The 20261-nt window shown below is 52.6% G+C and overlaps 9 protein-coding genes across 9 annotated transcripts; 4 read left to right on the plus strand and 5 right to left on the minus strand.

Moving 5' to 3' along the window:
* Positions 1-197: 197 nt before the first annotated feature.
* On the minus strand, positions 198-1527 carry BU26DRAFT_517008 (uncharacterized protein). Its single transcript, XM_033828465.1, has 3 exons — positions 1370-1527; positions 1071-1320; positions 198-1015 (listed from the first exon to the last, which is right to left on the minus strand). Exons 1-3 carry the CDS (start codon positions 1433-1435, stop codon positions 567-569), a joined length of 765 nt encoding a protein of 254 aa, XP_033687371.1. The 5' UTR covers positions 1436-1527; the 3' UTR covers positions 198-566.
* A 1711-nt stretch (positions 1528-3238) lies between these two features.
* On the minus strand, positions 3239-4277 carry BU26DRAFT_421057 (uncharacterized protein; the record flags this gene model as incomplete). Its single annotated transcript, XM_033823388.1, has 3 exons — positions 3239-3859; positions 3956-4155; positions 4223-4277. The coding sequence occupies 3 exons, from the start codon at positions 4275-4277 to the stop codon at positions 3239-3241; spliced, it is 876 nt and encodes a 291-aa protein (XP_033687372.1).
* Positions 4278-5351: 1074 nt separating this feature from the next.
* Positions 5352-5735, minus strand: BU26DRAFT_502849 (uncharacterized protein; the record flags this gene model as incomplete). The annotated part of the gene is made up of 1 exon (XM_033826664.1): positions 5352-5735. The coding sequence occupies one exon, from the start codon at positions 5733-5735 to the stop codon at positions 5352-5354; it is 384 nt and encodes a 127-aa protein (XP_033687373.1).
* A 1016-nt stretch (positions 5736-6751) lies between these two features.
* BU26DRAFT_502850 (uncharacterized protein) lies at positions 6752-9457 on the minus strand (the record flags this gene model as incomplete). The annotated part of the gene is made up of 3 exons (XM_033826665.1): positions 6752-8783; positions 8837-9327; positions 9410-9457. The coding sequence occupies 3 exons, from the start codon at positions 9455-9457 to the stop codon at positions 6752-6754; spliced, it is 2571 nt and encodes an 856-aa protein (XP_033687374.1).
* A 250-nt stretch (positions 9458-9707) lies between these two features.
* Positions 9708-12493, plus strand: BU26DRAFT_256069 (uncharacterized protein). Its single transcript, XM_033821200.1, has 3 exons — positions 9708-9864; positions 9944-11152; positions 11200-12493. The coding sequence occupies exons 2-3, from the start codon at positions 10036-10038 to the stop codon at positions 12336-12338; spliced, it is 2256 nt and encodes a 751-aa protein (XP_033687375.1). The 5' UTR covers positions 9708-9864; positions 9944-10035; the 3' UTR covers positions 12339-12493.
* A 591-nt stretch (positions 12494-13084) lies between these two features.
* Positions 13085-13411, plus strand: BU26DRAFT_562118 (uncharacterized protein; the record flags this gene model as incomplete). Its single annotated transcript, XM_033832994.1, has 1 exon — positions 13085-13411. The coding sequence occupies one exon, from the start codon at positions 13085-13087 to the stop codon at positions 13409-13411; it is 327 nt and encodes a 108-aa protein (XP_033687376.1).
* Positions 13412-14148: 737 nt separating this feature from the next.
* Positions 14149-16455, plus strand: BU26DRAFT_479986 (uncharacterized protein; the record flags this gene model as incomplete). Its single annotated transcript, XM_033825686.1, has 3 exons — positions 14149-14813; positions 14866-15573; positions 15639-16455. 3 exons carry the CDS (start codon positions 14149-14151, stop codon positions 16453-16455), a joined length of 2190 nt encoding a protein of 729 aa, XP_033687377.1.
* A 341-nt stretch (positions 16456-16796) lies between these two features.
* On the plus strand, positions 16797-17885 carry BU26DRAFT_517013 (uncharacterized protein). Its single transcript, XM_033828466.1, has 2 exons — positions 16797-16901; positions 16948-17885. Exon 2 carries the CDS (start codon positions 16972-16974, stop codon positions 17725-17727), a length of 756 nt encoding a protein of 251 aa, XP_033687378.1. The 5' UTR covers positions 16797-16901; positions 16948-16971; the 3' UTR covers positions 17728-17885.
* A 449-nt stretch (positions 17886-18334) lies between these two features.
* On the minus strand, positions 18335-19803 carry BU26DRAFT_517014 (uncharacterized protein). The gene is made up of 2 exons (XM_033828467.1): positions 19500-19803; positions 18335-19447 (listed from the first exon to the last, which is right to left on the minus strand). The coding sequence occupies exons 1-2, from the start codon at positions 19782-19784 to the stop codon at positions 18425-18427; spliced, it is 1308 nt and encodes a 435-aa protein (XP_033687379.1). The 5' UTR covers positions 19785-19803; the 3' UTR covers positions 18335-18424.
* Positions 19804-20261: the final 458 nt, after the last annotated feature.

Raw genomic sequence — 20261 nt, forward strand, 5'->3', positions numbered from 1 at the left:
TGGCAGTGCGCCGGGCGACCTAGCACCCCTACACGGGTTCGGATTTGAGGCTCGGTTTCTGGAAGGCTGGTAGCGTGTGAGATCGATCAGCGACAGTAGTTGTCTAATTGGCAGGCATTTCCTAGCACGGTGACAGTGCGCCGGTGACCGAACCCAGGGTTGAGAACACGATTATTGACCCGAATGCGGGAAGATCTACCAGCTGTTCTTGTATGCCTAGTAAGCCGCTGTTCGGCAAATGCCCCATTTCCGTTTAGCTTAGTCTTACATACAGCTGAACTTAGCTAGCGCTCAGCACACCTCAGCCCAGCCCGGGCGCGGGGCATGCAGCCAGCGGCGCTTGTCCAGATCTATGGGCCAAGACCTTACATGCGTGCGACTATCATTGCGCGAAGCAGGTTTGCAGGATGAACCAGTATCGCACTCTGAATCAAGGCGATCTCTGACGGGTATTCTATCTTCAGAACGTACAGAAACTCGCACAGGTCATTGGACCCATCCTAAGATGTTCCATAAGTGGTGCAAGTAAGAACTAGGCTGCCGGCATTCTTTGCACGAGCGCACCTCTAGTAGCCTTCTCGAAGCGCCAAGAGCTGCACGCGCTTCCCATCCCGACCGACGCTTCCGAAGCGCCACCAGTTACTTCTCCACCACCCGAACAGATTCACCATGACCCATTTCAACGGCCACGATAGCCCGGGGAAGTCTGCCCAGCGGCCGTCCTCGAACTCCGCATCCAGATTGAACCACAGCATCGGCAGGAGATACACCGGGCTGGTGCGATCCATGGTGTCCTTCTCTGTCTTGGCGCGGATCGTGGCTGTGTCGATGTTTGGGTACTTGGATAGTGATGCGAGATGTCGCGGCTCATTGGAGAGGTGTGAGTGGAGAGCGGGTCCGAAGGCGTTCATGAGAGCGACGACACGCTTTCCGTCGAAGGCCTTCGAGGGGTCGTCCGCTTTCAGACATTTGTCGAGATATTTCGCAAACTCGCCCATGCCTCCGTAGAAGGCCTCTGCGTTAGATTAGCAGCCCGTCCTATGGGGTGCATGGAACGGGACTGGCAGTACCATGCTCGTCCTTGTCGGTGTCCATTAGGCCTGGAACACCGGCTCCCTGCTCGAGCAGCGGAAATAGAATCGTCTCCTCGCTGTGGTGGTGGTTGAGAACCATGTCATTCCATGCGAGGCAGTAGCCAATGAAGTCGCGCACATCATGCTGATGGATGCGTGGCGCCTGCTGATAGATGCTATTGTAGCCGCGAATGATCACGTTATGGACGAGGGCCATGTGCGATGCATCCATGGTGAATTCATCGCTCTGTTATTCGTCAGCCTGAAGTCTAATGTCAACCTGGACGCTGTCTCACCTTGCCAGTCTCTTTGTGGGGCGTTGGGATGAGCGACAATGGTGCGTCGGTGGATAGACCGGCCATCTCTCCGATGAAGGCGGGATCAGAGTGTGGAGAGCGCAGATGGGTGTCGATTGTGCGCGGCGGACGAAGAGTAAGGGCGCGCTATGTAAACGGTAGAAAGGAGGAGAGAGTGAGGTAAGACGGTGATCCTTCCAGTTGGGGTTAGGCGCTAGCTGGTTTAGCGTGCCCGGCCCTGCCATGCCATGACCACCCCAACGGCGCGTCGCTACCCGGCCGCTATCCAGGACATCGCATTCAGTATCCGGGTTGGATCCCAACGGAAACGTGGCCGTCATCAAGCTTGGTGTAACAGCCCCGGGGTGTCACCGCTGTTGTGACGCCGCGTGGATGCCTTGTCGGTGACACGTCGGAGTAGCCCAACGCATGTCAGCCTCCAAGCTGGGCGCAGCCGTGCAGCTTTGATGCACGAGCTGCACCCGCATGCGGAAGGCTACGCATCAGATGATATTTTGACAGGATGCCGATGGCATTTGCGTGCTGATATGCTGTGTTGTTTCCGGAGGATGCGACGCCGCGTTCTTGGGTGAGGGGAACCGAATTCGAGTCCCGCGTATCGTAGGCGGTGGCACAGCTGGACCGCCCTCTGCAGCGACGTATCATGGCCCGGATATACTATTCGTTGCTATTCAAAGATCTAGACCGCCTTCGATAAGGCAACGGAAGGTAAAACAGCACCCCAATCGCGGGGTAGCTGAAGCAGCCTTTCGTGTTTGCAAGTCGTGGGGTGCCGTGACGGTACGCGACCGGTGAGCTGTTCGGCTAGACTTGCCTCTCTTTCTCAGAAGGACCCGAGAGAAGCTGAGGTCTGTGCCTGTAGTTATGGACCTGCGGTGTAACGCTCTGAGATGTAGAAAAGACGGGAAGACCCGTCGATGATTTGATTTGATGTCCAGGGGGCCTTCCGCGTTGCGTGGGATTTCGCGAAATACTTAGGTACGTTCCTGTTCACGTGACTTTGGATGCCGAGTGCTTAGATTGAACTCGGAGATATTCAGGATTCTTCTTAATCTTGGGTCTCTTCTCTCATCCACAGGTGATCCTCGGAAAGGACGTGACTCAAAATCCCGGCCCACCCCAAAGGATCCTCATTGCATCTCTCACGAAGCAGGATTCTTCGAAGAAGGCTCTCTTGTGAACGCGACGCTCTCGAAGCTGCCTGTGTCGTCGGCCTTGATGGTGGGATCGTAGAAGGTTGTGGGTTGAGGATGCTTCGTTTTGACCCCTGGAATTTTCTACCTATGTGGCAGGAGCTGCGCGCACGGAGCACGTAATCAATTCATCGCTCCCGAGGTCTTTTGCAACACTACCTACCATCCGTGCCAGCATCCCACCAAAATGGCCCTCGCCACAATTCAACGCGTATCACGGGCAATAACGTCCTCTTATCTGCAATTGGACTTAATGCGATAGGCGGGTGCTCCAAACCCGGTGCGAACACGCGTGGACGCGTTTTCGTGCCGGCGCACTCCGAGCGAGTGTACGGCCTTGGGAAGAGTATGCGGCTGGTCCACATTGAATCCTAGTGCACCCGGGATCGATCACTATGTGCAAGTACTTTCTATATATGCACCTCGCATTTGCCACAGGACTAATCCGGGCGTAGCTTTGATCTAGTACCATTCCTCCACCCAGCCAATGAATATGCGTCGACGACCATCGCGAGGGCCAGATAGTGTCCAATGTCAAGAACGAGTGTTAGATTTCGAATTGTAAACACACAGCATTACCCGTCTATCCAAGCACTTACGCAGCGGCGCAGGACTTTCTACCCACCAGGTCCTCACCCTCTCCACCACCCAAACCTCACGCCCTAAAGGCCATTCCCATCTTCTGCCCTGGTAGCTCATCCAGCCACCCCTCCGTATTCTCTTCTACCGTATTCTGCACCGCACACTTATTCATCTCCGCCACCGTCTGCGTCTTCAGCACACCCTGCATCCCCGGACTCCCACACTTATGGAACATACAACTGTCATTCATCGCCCTCTGCAAACTGTCCCCCTTCCACCCAAACACGTAATCTGCATGCGTCCCGTATCCCTTACTATCCATATAACTCCACAGAAACGGCTGCGAGCCATCCTTCGGCCACATATCCTTGAACGCCGTAGTATTCCACATCGTTTCGTACGCGAGCTGCGGCATGCGGACAGGGTGGGAGGCGGGGCAGGGCCCAGCTTCGCGGAAACCGCCCTTGGTGGTGCTGTACATGTGGGATTGGTGGTCCGGACTGTCGAGGTTCTTGCCGTCCCAGCAGGCGGGGAAGTGGTGGATCGCCATGATGCCCGCGGGGCAGGGCTTGTCGGGGAAGTCAGGGGTCTCGAAGCCGCGGGTTAGGATTGTTTGGAGGCAGGTGTATCGGAGGCCGGGTTTTGAGCCATCGAGCGTGTCAATGGTGGGACTGCCGACTGTCATGCGGAAGCCCTAGGCGCGAGTTAGTTGAAGCTATGTTTCTTAACCAGCTGAGAAAGCCACGCTGACTTCTTATCAGTGTATCCGACAGGAACACGCGCGACTTACGGGTTGAAAAGCAGTGATGTACTGATCCCCATTCGTATCAAAGTCCTTCTGCGTATAGTAGATCGTCATCCCGCCCTTGATATCCGTCGCGTTCTGCCCCTCGTACCCCAATTGTGCATTTGGATACTGCGGTACCCTCTTGTAGCTCCCGTTCTCATGCCTGAAGTACATCACAGCCGTCCAATAGTTGCTAAAATCTACTTCTCGTTAGTACTTCTTAACCCATACACCCATCCATACTCCCAAAACCAAGCACAGCTCACTAACCCTCAGTGTAAGCACACGTAGTGCAACTCCCCTTCTCGCCAATATCTCCCGTCATCGTCGCATTGAAAGCATCCCCACCAACGATCTGGTGGACGTGCGACGAGGGGATGCGGCCAGGTTCAACGAGCGGATCGAGGCGTTGCACAGAGACTGTTGAACAACCGAAGCGGATAGCGGCCTGAGCGAGCCCGGCTTGGAGGAGGAGAGGAAACCACTTCATTGTGATGTGGAACGAGTCGCGGACTCTATGGGATTTGAACGAGCAACTCCAGAGACGTCGTGACAAAAAAAAGTAAGTCACATCCAAGTAAACCGCACGACGCGATACCACGGCGACTTATTTGAAATCAGTCCCATTATCTATACCCATGGCGTAGAAGTAGACCCGGAATGCTCGCACCGTCACGTGCGAGGTCGGTAGTTGCGCCGGTGCAAGGTGCATATCTCTCAGCAACATCTAATATACTGGGCACGGGTACATTCTCCCTTCGGCAATCACTTTCGTCCTAAAGCGCATTTGCCGCATTTGGGTGTTGATGGCATTCCTTGAATGGGATAGGCGGCTTAATCTCCTTGTAATTTGCCGAACCAGGGCCTATGGCTGAAAGGAGCTGCATCGCTAACTTACGTAGATGAGACTACCACTCTTTCTAACGCCGTGCCGTCAACAAATAAGTCACGGCGGGGTTCGAGAGTGAGTGGTGGGGCGCGCTGTATGGGCGAGACGCAGCGGCGCGATGAAGCGCACTTTGGTCATCGCTTCGGGATAGCGGTGCATCCTAATATCTTTCGCGGGGAGCATGAGTGAGCTGCAGTGAAGGGATAGTATCGAAATTGAGCAAGCTTTTGACTACAAAGTATTTCTCATAAGAAACCTGAAACATACCAGGTGCGAACATTCGAAGCAAAATGCCCCAGCCAGGCTTCCAGATACGGTAAAGAATCAACCAACTAAGAATGAACCGAAGGAGCGACAGCTATCCACTCTGGGCAAGTCCAACGCTCATACCTCCTTCTCCATCTTTCGCGTTACGAGACGGAAACCCCAAATTTGCTCTATCCGACGTCTCCTTTCAAATAACCAACCCCATTATTCCTCCTCACGACCCCATCCCTCTCTTCTCAACCCCTACATACAATTTGACCTCAGCTGAACCTCCTGGCACCCCTTCGCACCGTCATACCACTTATCGCAAAGCGTATCGCAATTCACACCAGGCTTGACGAAGACGCGTCCCTCCTGGCTCGGCTGGCCATTCGGGCCCGCATACCACGGCAGACGCCATTGAATGCTGGTATCCTTCGGATCGTAGCCGGTTGCGCGGTAGCCGTGGCGGCAAGCGCAGTAGTACGGCGCCGCACCGGGTCCCGTATGGCCCCAGTTGAACGTGCACGACGTCGTAATGTGGCACTGGTTGTCGGGAGGCAGCGGCTTGCACTGCGGGCACTGAGCAGGTGGTGGGGGATGGGCGAGCGCGAGAGTCGCGAGAGCGAGAATGAGACCCAGCTTCATGGTTGATGTGATTGAGGGTGCGTTCGGTCGAGGTTGATATTTCGTATGGTTGTGTTGTTCGGTATCTTATGGATTTCGATCTTGAAGACGATTCTGAGATCAAGTGGGAAGAGCGGTGGGTCGTTTTATGCTTAGATGGGATAGAACACGATCAGGATATCCCGAGGGAGCCCGGAGGACCAGAAGGCCTTTCAGCTCAATGGTCGATGGCACCGAAGTAAAGATAGCACATGCCCAGGCAGACTATTGACTCCAGCCTCCCGAGGGCGAAGATGCCAATCATGTTGAGCGAATGATATCGTCACGAGCGCCAGAGCTTCTCCAATGCGGCGAAAAACAGCCAGCGCTCGTGTAGACAGAGGGGTAATATTGTGGCGCGCTTAGGAGTAGAGTCTGTCTTTGTCTGGGTTTTTCATACGTGAGAGAAATATAACGACTCGTGAGCTCCTGTTTTGGTACTACCTTGGACACCCCGATGGAGTATAGGCATCTGACATCGTGAGACCCTGAATGGGAAAGGGTTTTGCGGGTGATCGACACACTATAGCTAAACGAGAGGCCGTGTGCATGCGGAGAGCTATTAATGGATGAGCGATGCTGCGCGGGGTCACGCGACTTCGTGTTGTCACTCCACTACGCCAAGGTGGCTATGATCCGGGATGTAGCGAACAACGTACCCAGGTTATGATCCATAAAGCAATCAGAAGCACGAAGAGCAACACAAGGAGAAAAAAATTGGCAGGTCTCGATGACCCTATCCCTGGAGGCAGAAGGTGCCCAAGGGGTGCCTAGGTACGTAGCCGAAGCAGCGTCCACGTGACCGGCTGAATAGTGCGGGGAAATAGTGCCTAGCGGTCGCCAATAGTCTTGGAAGTCGCCATTCCAAAAGAGTAGAGACAAATTGAGCTACGGTGAATCATTCCTTCGCTCGGGACGAACCGTGATCAGCGGCGAGATACCTAGCGGATCCGGAAGCCACCTCGCCTTACAGGACGGTTTGCTCGACGAGGTGGCTTTCAGAGATCGCCTAACGTGCCAAAGTCCAGAAACTCTAACATCGTCTCATCGTCCATGTCGATATCCCCGAGACCGCTGAAGGAATCCGATGTGAACGCGAAGCCGGAAGAACTGGCTAAGGTGTTCTGAAATTGCCTTTCATCCCCGCCCAATTTCGATATAACGGTTGGGTCTACTAGCACGTCGACTCCGAATTCCAGCCCATCTATTTCTGGAGTACTGAGGTCGCTCGATGAGGCTATGGATGGCATTCTCATCGTGCTGCCAAGAAGGGAAGCTTCGGCGCTAGAGATGAGCACATCGGTTCTCGCAGCCAGATCCCGAATAAGAGTCGCGGCTCTCGCAGCACTTGGCATATTCTTGGATAGGAGTTGAAAGGTTGAGAGTACCGTGCCTAATGCTTTCCGAGCGCTGGAGGTATTTGGGCCCCCAGGGAACGCCAAGATAAACCCGATGAGTGAGAGCGCCGCATTCCATTGCCACCGGAAGGTTTCGTGCCAGCCATTGAGGTAATTCTTCTCATTGAGTACTTGGTGAATGATGCTGGTAATGGTGATAGCGTGGTTGACGCTGGAAATGGCATGCTTCTCAGTCTCCGAGCCCGCCAACCTCGTAGATTTGGAGAAGGCAATGAAGGGCCGGTACAAGCTCATGGATAGGTCGTGATAGAGCAGCTCAAGATATAGACTTTGCCGGGCAATCTTGTCATCGGCTGACGATGAGATATCGAGCTCCGAGCGATCCGTAGAGAAGGACTGTCCGCGGTTTCTTCGCTTAGGTCTAAGGGCCCCGGGGACCTGTTGCAGCCAGGCCTGTAGGTAGCTGATCTTCTTTGAGAGGAATTTTGCGCATATTTCCAGGTTCTCCTGGTCATGATATAGCGTCTTATGTCCAGACTTTCCGAGTACCTCCCCGCACTTGGAATAAAACGTGATGTAAATCGCTCTAGTCGACAGAAACAGCTTTAAGAACTGAGTGTTGAACGATGGCGGGCGAGAAGCTTGTTCATCATGATCTGGTACTAGCTCGCAGTCTCCGGGTAGACCGCAAGTGACCTGGGAAAAGTTGACGGCGAGGGGTCGTCCAAGCTCCATGGCAAACTTCATCTCTAGTACGTACATCGTCCACCAAAGCCGCTTTCGGAACTCGCGCTCACCTGTGGGCAAAGAGTCAGGTGGGTCAATGTGCAATCCGAGAATGATGCCAGTTCGGATGCCTGCGGCCAAGACACTGTGCGCCATGTTGTGCAAAGAAGCGGTAGATAGCCAAAGCACGGAGAGCAGGTAGCACTGGAAGGTCCTGATTGAAGGCTCTTCCAGCTCGTCCGTGAGCAGGTACTGGCATCGACGGTGAAACCAGTGGCCTGCCATAGTAGCGTCTCCTGTGCTAGACCGTTCAGGATACAAGATGGCGATGTTCGAACCTGCTTCCCATTGCATGCATAGCGCGAGGACGATGTCGACTAGCGCTGATGGTTGCCTTAGGGCTTTTGTCGTGTCCCATAGGGCGGCGTAGTGGGCGTTGAATTCTTCCTTGTTCAATATAGGATAGATGTCATGGTAGATTTGCCAGTACAAGTTCAGAAAGAGCTCTTCCTGCGATCGAGACAGGTCGTGTTCCGCAAATGGTTGGCCTTGGCCTCTGAAACGCTCTTTGAATACTATGCACTCTAGGTCGCCGGAACAGCTCAAAAAGGATCCACGGAAGCAATCAGAACGTCCCATACCCTGATGCTGCTGATGATCCGCCGCATCCAGATAGGTGGTCATCTGGCCGATGAAGTAGAACGATGAGGACGGGCCATAGCATTGCTGAGTCGCGCGAGTAGTCCCCGTAGACACGAAATCCCAGTTGTAATACTTCTTGTTCCCTCCATGCTCGGCCAACGGGTCAAGGTTCACAGGAAGAGAGGCAGAGGGCGGTGTCGGTTGTGCTTCGTCTACTGACTGCTTATTTTGGAGGGCCTCCAGGCTCAAGCTCTGTAGCTTCTCTTCGAGTTCTTTTACTCGATCTTTCAGACGATCGACCACCCTGAGCGTGTGTTAAGGGCTGTGTATCAAGGGACCAGCGGGCGATGGACCCACTTCATGGCGTGTGAGAAAGTTCGCACGTCGTCCTTCCCTTTCTCAGCGTAGCATCTACGCCCCTTCGCCTTACAATTACGGCACGGATAGCTAGCATCGCACTTGATCCGGTATGTACGACACCAGACGCAGGCCCGCGCGACTTGGTGTCGCTTCGGTCGGGGTTTGACGATGGATGGGTCTTCCAGCTCATACTGCCGAGGCGATATTTCCGGTTCCGCAGAGAAGGTGTTGAGCATTGTGGACGTAATGATGCGGCTTTGAGGAGCAAGAGAAGTGACTTTTCCACCGGGTGGCGATCCCGGATAATGATAAGCAGTCAGGTCCGACAGGCCGCAGATCGCGCGAGGTGCCCTAGGGGGGTCGGAATCCTGAAGCTCCACATCTTCATTATCCCGTTCGATGGTGGTAGCAATAATTCGTCCGAATGGACGAGATGAATGTGCAAACGCGACGTCGCTGCTGACGGCGTTTAGTGGCTTGGCACGGAGCTAGAGGGTTTATCGTAAATCCGGATTGGTTCCGCGTTTCCCCGAAGAGTTGCCCATCATTATCTTCCTCAATGTCCCCGACCAGCCGCCAGGTAGCGTATTTTGTTATCGAAGGGCTGCTTTCACGCATTGTTGTTTCCAGGGTTATCCTATAATACTGTGTCGATGGCCGGGGGCGTCACCGGGGGCTAATATGCCCTCTTAAGCCCACGTCGTAGTTCGGTGCTCTTTTATAACCTTGTAAGGCACAGTTCTCGGACTCGATCGGCGTTGAGAGATGGGATAACGAAAGAGCTGGAGTTTTGCCAGTCCCTCGGTTACGCCACAATAAAAACAAACTCAACCCATACTGAAACGTGGCTTGCAGCGATCGGCCACCGATCGTTCTGGATTTCTCTGAGGCTAGGCAGCAGCAGCAAGGCTGAAATGCATCGACCGAGAGTTCGCTTCAACTTTTCGCTCCTTTGCGGAGTCCCCACGGTCAGTTACTACTTCTAATATCCTCCTGGAGACACTTCGTGAGCGAAAATTACTTCTGTGAGTCTTCTGAGGCCTATACATCTTCGTCTTCATACTATGCGATAGTGTCGCTCCAGAGACTGATCCCCTTCTGCAGCGTATCTTATTAACCCTTCCGGGAGCTCCATAGACGAACTTTGCGCACAATCCTCCCACCCCTCGAAAGCATCGCAATATCTAATATATAGGATGCAGACTAGTAGGGAATTGGAAAATGCGTACAGACGCGTAGAACGCCACCGGACAGAAGGTACTCCTATGACGGTGTGGCAGAGGGAGTGTCTGGGAAAGATGGACACGTCGAATGGAAAGTCGGAGCCGATTACCATCAGCCCTTCGAAGTCTCGCGCGCTACGCATCGCTGGCCCCCTATCCCAGACTGATTCGGCATTTGCTGGCTTCTTCGCTGAAGCGTGCCGGGCATGCACGGGAAGATTCGTCTTCCGAACAAGAGAGTTCGCCGCAACGATCTTGACTGGAATACCGACCGACGTGAAATACAAAGCAGTGTCCTACGTCTGGGGCGAGGTGAAAAATCTCGGCATCTATTGTAGATGCGGTGAACGAAAGGATATTCCAATGGCGGGCCCAGATCGATTCAGCACTCTTCTTTCGCTTGCTGCAACGAAGAACGATTGTGATGGAGTGTGGTTGGATGCACTGTCAATCGACCAGGATAGCCATTCGGATAAACAAATCCAGATAGCTGCAATGGGGCAAATTTACGACCGCGCAGAGACTGTGCTGGTCTTGCTTCCAGCTGCTGATCAGGATTGTTTTACCAACCTCCGCGTTATGATGAACGCCGCTCTTGAGCAAGATGGCATGGGCTTACTAGACTTCGAGAAGATAACCTGGGATACGTTCAATGCCTCTCACCAAACGGTCGTAGAATTCTTCCTCGCTAGCTTCGAAGACCACAAGCGTGGTGTCCATAGCAGCACCTATTTTCGACGTGCGTGGACGTTTCAAGAATGGGCACTGGCGAAGGACGTTGATGTCGCATGCGAGAACCGACAGTCTGACGAGGGTGCGATGGCACTTCTCCCCAACGTGAAAACTTGCGTCATTCGCGCGGCGGTCAGACTTTCCATGCATCTCAAGACATTCCAGTCGATGGCATCAGCGGCAGTGAAATGCCGCATGAAGGTCGCGGATGTTCCGGCCTTCGTCGAGGACCTCATGGGGCTTTTCCCACAAGAAGATGTATTCTGTTCTTCAGAAGAAGTTGATTGGAATGAGGTTTTCGTTGACAATATATTTCCATTTACGGGCATGCACAATCAGCTCCGCCTTCGTCTTGCAGGTACTAGGAATTTCCCCCATCCTCCCAGCTACGCTAACTCGTACCAGGCAAGGAGCGCACTTCAGAACAACGATTCCGTACTCGGCTGCATCTAATGCTGAATGCGTTCAATCTGTCCGAGCGTAAAGCACGTTTCCCGGCCGATTTAGTCGCCTGCTGGGCCTCCATGTGCAACGTAGCTTACGACTATCAGAATAACGACCATGTTCATGTAGCTCTCAAGAAAGTTGTGGATGCGATACGTGGCCGAGGAGTCAAGATCTACAACTTCCAGGCAAACATTGCGGGGGCTTCCGCCGAGATGGATCTAGACTTCTACACCTACGCAATGGACCAACCTATGAGGAATTCGACAAACCGAGCGCTCACTTTCGGAGCACCAAGCTTTACCGGGGTCTCCGACTTTGCACAGCATCTTCGCACATCCTTGGACGAGAAACCTGAATGTCGATTGGAAGGGAACGGCGTTGCACTTAGGAGAGTAATAGGTGCTCGAATCGACACTATTATTCCAGCTGACAACATCGACGCGGTTTGCGAAGAACTTTCAAGGATTCAGACCGGGTACTGGGAGGAGATCAGCTTGCTCGCCACTTTTCGAGATCTTCGAGACGTTGCTCGTCCGAACCTTCAAGCCATGGCGCATGCAGAGCTCCAGAAGTTCCAACTCGTCACCATCTCTTTTCACGACGCCAACAAACTGCTGCCTTACGAGCCCCAGGAGGATCCCGAGGAGGTGGCGAAGCGACAGAAAGAAATGGTTGATGATTACAATCTTTTGATGAGCCTCGATATGGCCAACCCAGGAAAACATAAGCCCGTCACTTCAGTTCCCTCGATCAAACTAGCGCCGGAGGTTGAGTATCTCAAACACGCTTGGGCTATATGCCCCACTGCGCGCCTCGATCGCAGCGTCTTCGTTGCGAGAGAGGGGCTTAACGGGACCCTGGTACTAGCGAAGCCTCTCGGAGCAACCTTTACCGTCATTTCCTATTTAACAGGAGTGGACAAGATGAGCGGAGCATATCTGCTTCCCACAGACTCTGATGGGGAAATGAAAGTCATCTTACGCGCGCCTCAACGGCCCGATATCAATGCTGCAGCAAAAGGCGGATTCTATGCCAACCGCGATCGACGATGCATTGCACTCTTCCAGCTCGACGACGTTGAATACATGGCGTTCTAGGTACCATTCTGTTTAGTTCGAAATGTTCTCCAGCAGAGGATACTCCGCCATCCCACCATAGCCCTTTAATCCCGCAAAGTTGCCATTCTCGCAAAATCGGATGTTGTCCGTGACTTCACAGTGCGAGCAGTTCCCACAGGCGTGATGGGAGAGTAGGATGCGATACGAGGCTCGTGTAATAGGTAAGCCTCTATTAGCCTACCCATGGATCTGTAAACAAACAACAAATTTAGAAGATGCGCCGAGGTTGCGGGGTCGGAGCTTGTCGTGGGCTATTGTTTGTGTCGCGTACTATCTAAAAGTGGAATCGGCGCTCCAAACGTGGACCGCAGCGCGAACTGCAACAACGCCCAATGCAATATGCACACAATCGAATATCTACGGCGGGTAGTGATTCTTCCCTACGACAAAGCGAAAGTGTCATGCTTCAGGCTGACATTGGTATGTGTTGCGCTTCTGGGGGCTGGCGCTAACTAATTAGGGTATTTCATCGTTGGTCGTCTCAAGCCTCCCCGAATCCTCCAGCGGAATTCCACTCGGACGAGATGACGGCGTCCACAGACGGCCATATTGACCGCACATACCTTTCGTCCGTCAACAGCCGCTAGAAGCCCAACTCTCCATAAAAGGCCCTCGAGAACCCGCCCTCTCATTGTCATTCACACATCACTCAACACGAACACGCCCTTACCCCAGTCCTACCACCGCACCGAACTGCCCTTCAACCCTCCCACCCAACCAACAAGATGACCACCACCCCCGCAAAGCCCGGCGTCATCGTCACCGTCCTCTACAAGCGCACGCCCAATCTCCATTTCAACCTCTCCTACTACCTCTCGCACCACTTTCCCCTTGCGAAAAAGCTCTGGGAGCCGCATGGCATGACGGACGGCTACATGGTCGTGCCAAAGCCTGACTCTGAATTCGCGTATACGGTCACTATGCATTGGAAGGATATACAGGCTTGGGAGGAGGCCACTGGGGACCAGGAAGAAATGGCGGAGCTTACGGGGGATGTGAAGAATTTTACGAACGAGATGCCTGTTTTTGTTGTAGGGAACGTAGTTTCGTAGAGGAACGGTATAGGCTAGAGAGTGTGTGTCTAGAAGCAGGGAACGAAATAACATATGCAAAATATTTTGCCTTAGTTAGAGCGCTTAGAGGTCACGGCGACGATACGCGTCGGATAGACTTAGCCGCGCCCCAGCTGAACCTCTCTACTGGCCTGGCCACCACTAGGCCTTGGCAACTGCAGAAGCGCAACCTTCGCTCTCAGCCTCGTCAGACTGAAGCTAGGCCGCGACACTCTCTGCATCGCGAGAACCTGACAGCAGCGTCGGGGTTCATAGAGTCAATCGCCAAGCGTGTATGGTGTTGTGTGTCTCCGGGACGTGTCACTTCAAAGGCCGAAGTGGTTTGTTAGCGCACGCCTATGCGGGCTTCCACGGCAATGGTTTTGTCCAGTATATGAATGGCAGCGAGTGGTCCATTCTAGTTGCAATTCGAGTATTTATCTTGGCCTCATGCTCAATCCGCCAACCAGTAGCAAACCGACACGATGCCACGCATGATGCATGCTACCATTTTCGACCATCTACGGCGCCTTCGTGCAGCTTTGTGTAACCACACAAATACCGGTGAAGTGGCTGTAGCAGCCATTCCCCGCCATGGCGAACATCTCTATAAGGGAAGGGTAGTCCTATTTATAATCTAAACGCGCCGACCGCCTCTTGTAATTGTAATCGCAGCTCGAATTCTCTTCAACGACAGAGAGTGTCACCATCGCCGCCGCCGCCGCCGCCAGCTCACAATGGATGTTCACAACGTTACCGACCAGTATTCCCAGCAGATTCAAACTCAGAAGCAGACTTTGCAAAAGGCCAAAAAGCGCAAAGGTCAGCGTCCTCGCGATTGGGAGCCTAGAGAGCAGACGTATCTTAAATTCATGATGGCCCTTATGGCAAGAGGCACACACGATCAAGGACACATGATTCATTCGTCATTTATCCCGCCACCATACCCACCATGTACTGCGCCTCTGGCTGAGTTAAGTCGCATCACGATCCGGGATCTTCAGCTTGAGACACACCACCGAGGCACATATCTCCTACTGCGAGCTATTACGCCGCCTAGCCGGATGACAGGGATTATGGTTTTGGGTGAAGATGATCGTGCTGATGTCATTATGCTACAACTATATCAGCAGGAAGAGGAAGATATCCGTGAAGCCGGCGACATCGTCAATGTTGGTACGATCTTACTAGTTAAGGAGCCCTATTTCAAAGTTATGGCATCTGGCGGGTACGGCCTACGTGTGGATCATCTCTCCGACGTCATTCATGTCAAAGAGGACGATTCCAGGATACCTGAAACATGGCGCCGTCGAGTTCTCGAAGCAGAATGCTCTGCCCAGTCATTGAAGATCAACGGCAACTCTGCTATGGGAGAGGGGAAATACTGGCAGGCGATTACGGAGTAAGCATAGCTCATCTGAGAGGCATCAACGCGCGCTAAGCCGCCTGAACAGGTATTCGGATGCCCTTTCGCAACCAGCCACGGCAACCGAGATCGAGATTATCAAACGTAACAGATCGCTTGCTTTTCTCAAAACCAAGCAGTTCGATGCTGCACTCTCTGATACGGGTTTCCCTGACTTCGGCCCCAACCCTACGGAGAAGGCGCTGTTTCGGGCAGCTGAGGCACTGTACTTCCTCGGTCGGTTTAGCGAGTGTTGCGAAGTGCTTGGATTACTGCGCACCAACTTTCCAAACAACAAACAAGCGTTAGCGGTACTTGATCGCGCTCGAAGTCGATACTCAGAGCAAAATACCGGAGACTATAATTTCAAGCTACTTCAAGCAGAGGCTAAGAAGTGTCGACCGCCTCAGTTGGATCACGCCACGTACATCGGGCCTGTCGAAATAAGAAAGACGCAGAACAAGGGCCGCGGGTTGTTCTTGACGAAGGCCGTAAAGGCAGGAGACTTGCTCATGTGCGAGAAAGCCTTCAGTCATGCTTACGCAACCGAGAGTGATGAGAGTAACTCAAAAGTCACCCTCTTGATGAATCCTGAAACAAACCAAGGATTCATGGGTGGCCAGGCCGACCTCATCAGAATTATCGTGCAGAAGCTCTATCGCAACCCATCTGTCGCTCCAGCATTCACCACTCTATATCATGGAACCTACGAAGCGGTGCACACGCCTGCAGTGGATGGAAAGCCAATAGTTGACACGTAAGTCCTCATTTACAAAACATCACAGAGAATATCACCTATACTAACTGTATACGCACAACTAGGTTTCTCGTTGAACGGATCATGTCCTTCAACGTCTTTGGCTGCCCCCTCTCCAGCTTGATCACTCATAAAGATCTTCTAGCCAACAATGCCAAAGAGCCAACTGCCTATCATTCATGTGGTATATGGACCCAAGCCTCATACATCAACCACAGTTGTACCAGCAACGCTCGCCGCTCCTTCATTGGCGACATGATGATCGTGCGCGCAACCCAAGACCTGGAGCCTGACACAGAAATCACATTCTGGTACCAGAGCCCCGACGGAACCCGTCTGAAGAATTCGCAGGAAATGCTCAAAACCTGGGAGTTTGTCTGTGACTGCGCCATCTGTCAAGACGCTAAGGAGACAAAGGCTACTGTTGTCGCAGAGAGACGGAAATTGTTGGAAAGAATGAAGCGAGTATGCGATTCCGGCATAAATACGGGTAAAGTTGAGCGTCTGCTCAAGGCTTTGGATAACACATACACGCGACCCGCGGATGAGGTGCCCCGCCTCTTACTCTGGGACCCACGATTGCTGCTGGTACGCGTCTATATTGCACGGAACGACATGATCAAAGGACTGGAATCTGTCGGTAAGGTTCTGACGGCGCTGGGCTTTATTATCGTTGGCGCGGACTCTTCCTCTGCAAGCTTCAGAGTTGTGAAGTGGGGTTTGGTGCTAGATCACCTCGTAGAAGCATTCCTGCATGCGAGGACTGCCTTTCAGGCCACAGGGGCTTGGGAGGACTCAAGGCGGGCGGAGGAATATGCAAAGGTTGCGTATAGGATTGTGGTTGGAGAGGATACCTCCTTTGAGTCGACATATAGTGGTTAATAGTGGATCTCGTAATTGGCTGAAGGCTTGATTCTCAGAGCGTATTTGTATAACCTTTTCACAATCTTAGGATCCAAAACGAACGAAGAAGGCAAAGCCTAGCCGGAGTCTCTAAAGGGTCCCAATAACGTTCCCCCGTCTGGTTCTCCGGGCCAATAGGATGCAGGTTCAAAACTGAACCTACCCTCTGATAGCGGCTGCGTGGCGCGGTTTTGTGGGGCAGTTGTTGAGTCTGCTGACGAGCCCCAGAACAGCGTTACCTAGGTAGGTAACTTATTATGCACGTGTTGTTATCTATGATCTCACTTCTTTTGGGTGACCCAGAATTCCCCGCAGCAAAAATTTTTCGCCCGCACCCTGCCAGAACACCCGACCACCGCCAACGTACTCGTTACCGACAACTATTCGAGAAGATAACTGATATTATTCGATCCTCTACACGCAAGGTCTGGAATCTATAACTTGTAGAGAAGCGTTTGCTGAATTTTACAGCATCAACGGCTCACGTCCGCTGACATGCCGACAAATTTCCTCAGCCTCCCCAGCGAAGTCCGCAACGACATATATGAACAACTCTTAGTGCTCCAAACACCCGTTGCGTGCCCCACACACCCTTGGCTTGGGCGCTCGCAAGTCCGAGTGCTTACTCCGGGCCTGCTTCTCGCGAACAAGGCGGTCCACAGCGAAGCTAGCTCGCTGCTTTATGCCCAGAATCGCTTCGATTTCACCTTGTGCACCCCTGAGCACGTAGCCTCGTTCCTCGAGCAAATCGGCCGCAACAACGCAGACTACATCCGACACATCCGTATCGATTTTCCGGATTTCGGCTACCTGGAACCCAATGATGTCACCTTCGAGGACGACAGCCTTCGCATCCTCGCGAAGATCCAGAGCGACTGCGCCAACCTGAGCACGCTTACGACGTCCCTCTCCAGCACATATGCCATGGAGCTCAGGCTCGATGCGCTAGACAACTTCAGGGTCGTTGGTGAGGCGTTAAAGCTGGTCAATACTCGCTTCAGAGCCATTTCGTCCCTACAAGAGATCATTGTCGAGGTGTACGAGGATGGCCCAAGTGATCATATGAGGAGGGAAATGAAGAGTCACGGATGGACAATAAGTACAACGGAATATGTGGAAGAGTCTGGCTTCGACGAGTCATTTAGTGACCTTGAAGATTATTATTCGGGTTATGATGATGATGGTGGCGATTGTGATGATGATTATGACATTGACAATGACAGTGACTTTTGGAGAAGGGCGGGAGACTGAATTCACCTGCATTCACTCACACTATCGAGAGCAGGAGCGAGAAGAGAAAGACTAATGAGCCGCGGAGGCAGAGGCTTGGTCGCGAGTGCGGACGACTACTTAGACAGACTCTCAGCGGCCCTGGGTATGCTAGCATTAATATCCAACTCTAACTCCACATCTTAGCCATGCCCGTCTACCACGGCTACGTCCCTATCTCTGTTTTTCTCTAGCTCCCTATTCTTGTTCGATTGCACTAATACATAGTTATAAGCCTTCTCTCTAACGTCCCTACTATACTACCTAAGTAGTGGGTACCTGCCACAGTTGCATGTTGCTTACAAATAGCGCGAAAACTCCCCAAAATCAGCTTTGCTCATGTCTAATCCGAACCGTATGGCCAGCTCACAAAAGCGATGAACTTTTGGCAGGCAACTTCACAAATAGACCAAATTTTGTCCGTTCTTGACTATCTACCTTTGTCCGTTACTCTTGGTCTTCCGCTGCTGATTGTCATGCGTCACGCTTTATGCGCTAAAGGTGTTTGTTACGGTTGAGCAACCAAAACGAAGTTTGGGTGTGGTGTGTTCTATTGATAACCTTGACCGTGCTTACCTAAAGGAAGCGCGCGGCAGGATTTATCAAGACGGATCTTGCCCGTGGGTCTCCAAGGCCTTGCCTGGCCTGCGACATCATTAACTTCTTTGCATGATTATCTTTACTCTTTCGCCACAACAAACTCCTTACGCCGCTTCATACCCGCAAACGGACATTCACCTGCTCCCCGACCCATCATAAACTCGACTGTCGCCCTCATCTCCTCAAGACCCTTGCCCTCCTGCGGTGGCGGTCCGATTGTCTTCAAGTCATACCCTGTTGGCTTATACCTGTCGCCTTCGCTGCCGGGTTTCCTAGCGCCAAACATCCTCAGAAGCACCGCGCTAGGACTCCAAATCGACAAGAAGCCAGGTTGAACATACCAAGGTTGGAAACCTCCATGACTGAAGTTGTACAAGCCCTCGGCATTTGGAGTAGACGCGACGGATTGATAGGCGAAAAACTCTGGGCGGGGTAGCGCGAGGTAGCGGAGGAGCGTCTTGCGGGTGTTCCTGATGATGAACAGGAGAGCAGACACGAACAGGCCAGGAGCTTCGATGCAGAGGCTTGTCCTCATCGTATCATCCAGATCCGAACCAATGACCTGTCTAAGGAGTGCCGTGACTCCCTTGCCCATATTCTTGCTGGCTGAATCAACATAGACTCTCACATACTGATCTCCTGTTGCCGTCGGCTTCGCAACCTCTTTCTCGTATTCTTTCGTCCATTCGATCAGATCAGTCACAAAATGCAACCCATCCTGCCATCCTGACTGGAAGCTTTTCAATGGAGTAAATGGGATCTCCAAGTCTTCGCCAAGATTGCGATGAAAGATCCCTACGGCGCACTTTTCGACATCGCTGAGTTTCCGCCACTCTTCGTTGTCTATGACGTGTAAGATCTCCAACGCTCCGTCGCCCAAAGTGTGCAGAAGGTCCATGTCGAGGATCTTTCCCGCTTTACGATATCGAGCGTGGAGGTAGTTCATTCGTGCAACGGCGTCCATGTAACGCTCGGAATTCCGCGGCTGAGTTTGTGATTCGCGCAGAAGAATCTCCGTATCAACAGCTCGCCTTCCCGCATTCCTGACGTTGTTTTGACCAGTGACAGCGAAGAGCTTTGACATCGTGGGTATCCCGCCCGCCTACATAACCAAGTTAGCGGAATACCACAAGGACTGGAGTACTACCACATACCTTCAAAAGAGCAACACTTCGCGCCTTGTTCATCGCATAAGGGAACTCAAGGGATTGCAGCTGGGTCATGATTTCGAACGCTTCTTGCGTAGTCATGCCCGATAACGGCCTTTTCCCATCTGCAAAGGGAGATGCAATCCTGTTGGTACGCTTGTAACGCAACCAACGAACAAGGGCAAGGTATGCAACTGCAACACCCACGAAGACAAAATTCTTCGCGATAAAAGCTCGCACGCATACTAGTGAGATTGGCGAACTCGGGGGCTGGAATGCTTTTGGAGTCATGATGAAGGCTGAGTGGAAATAGATTGCAGTGTTCTTCAAAAGAGAATAGGGTTCAGATAGCCCGAGTTATATACACGCTGTTACCGAGTCGGCGGGTTTCTGAATTCACGAAACGGAGATTGGGAAAGCCTCCACATGGATTGCACCACGTTTCCCGGTATCGCGACGGCTGAATTTCGTTCGGGACAAACCGATTGGATGTTCGGGATCCATTCTCACATGTGCCAATAATGGGCCCGATCGGGAGCAATGAACCAATCAAATCACAGCTAATCACCAAGGCAGAAATTTTACAGGTTGAACGTGCGAAGTCAGTCTTTACTCTATGGCACCAACCTTGCGGTTTCGACCCAATGAAATCGTGTTCCATTGTTCGCTTTCAGTGACGCGACCGACCTTGCCTCGGTAGTCGGTCGAAATTTGATTGGGCCACTGTTCGCTGTTCCTGCTCTGACGTTATCCCAGATGAAACAAGCT

Source organism: Trematosphaeria pertusa (genome assembly GCF_010094035.1).
Source record: "Trematosphaeria pertusa strain CBS 122368 unplaced genomic scaffold BU26scaffold_4, whole genome shotgun sequence".
Taxonomy (NCBI): Eukaryota; Fungi; Ascomycota; class Dothideomycetes; order Pleosporales; family Trematosphaeriaceae; genus Trematosphaeria; species Trematosphaeria pertusa.

Coding starts and splice junctions, on each gene's coding strand:
- BU26DRAFT_517008 (XM_033828465.1), bottom strand. CDS start 1,435: ATGGCCGGTCTATCCACCGACGCACCATTGTCGCTCATCCCAACGCCC. Junction 1,321..1,369: donor CCCACAAAGAGACTGGCAAG/GTGAGACAGCGT, acceptor GACGAATAACAG/AGCGATGAATTCACCATGGA. Junction 1,016..1,070: donor CACCGACAAGGACGAGCATG/GTACTGCCAGTC, acceptor AATCTAACGCAG/AGGCCTTCTACGGAGGCATG.
- BU26DRAFT_256069 (XM_033821200.1), top strand. CDS start 10,036: ATGCAGACTAGTAGGGAATTGGAAAATGCGTACAGACGCGTAGAACGC. Junction 11,153..11,199: donor GCTCCGCCTTCGTCTTGCAG/GTACTAGGAATT, acceptor AACTCGTACCAG/GCAAGGAGCGCACTTCAGAA.
- BU26DRAFT_517013 (XM_033828466.1), top strand. CDS start 16,972: ATGCCGACAAATTTCCTCAGCCTCCCCAGCGAAGTCCGCAACGACATA.
- BU26DRAFT_517014 (XM_033828467.1), bottom strand. CDS start 19,784: ATGACTCCAAAAGCATTCCAGCCCCCGAGTTCGCCAATCTCACTAGTA. Junction 19,448..19,499: donor GAAGTGTTGCTCTTTTGAAG/GTATGTGGTAGT, acceptor TTGGTTATGTAG/GCGGGCGGGATACCCACGAT.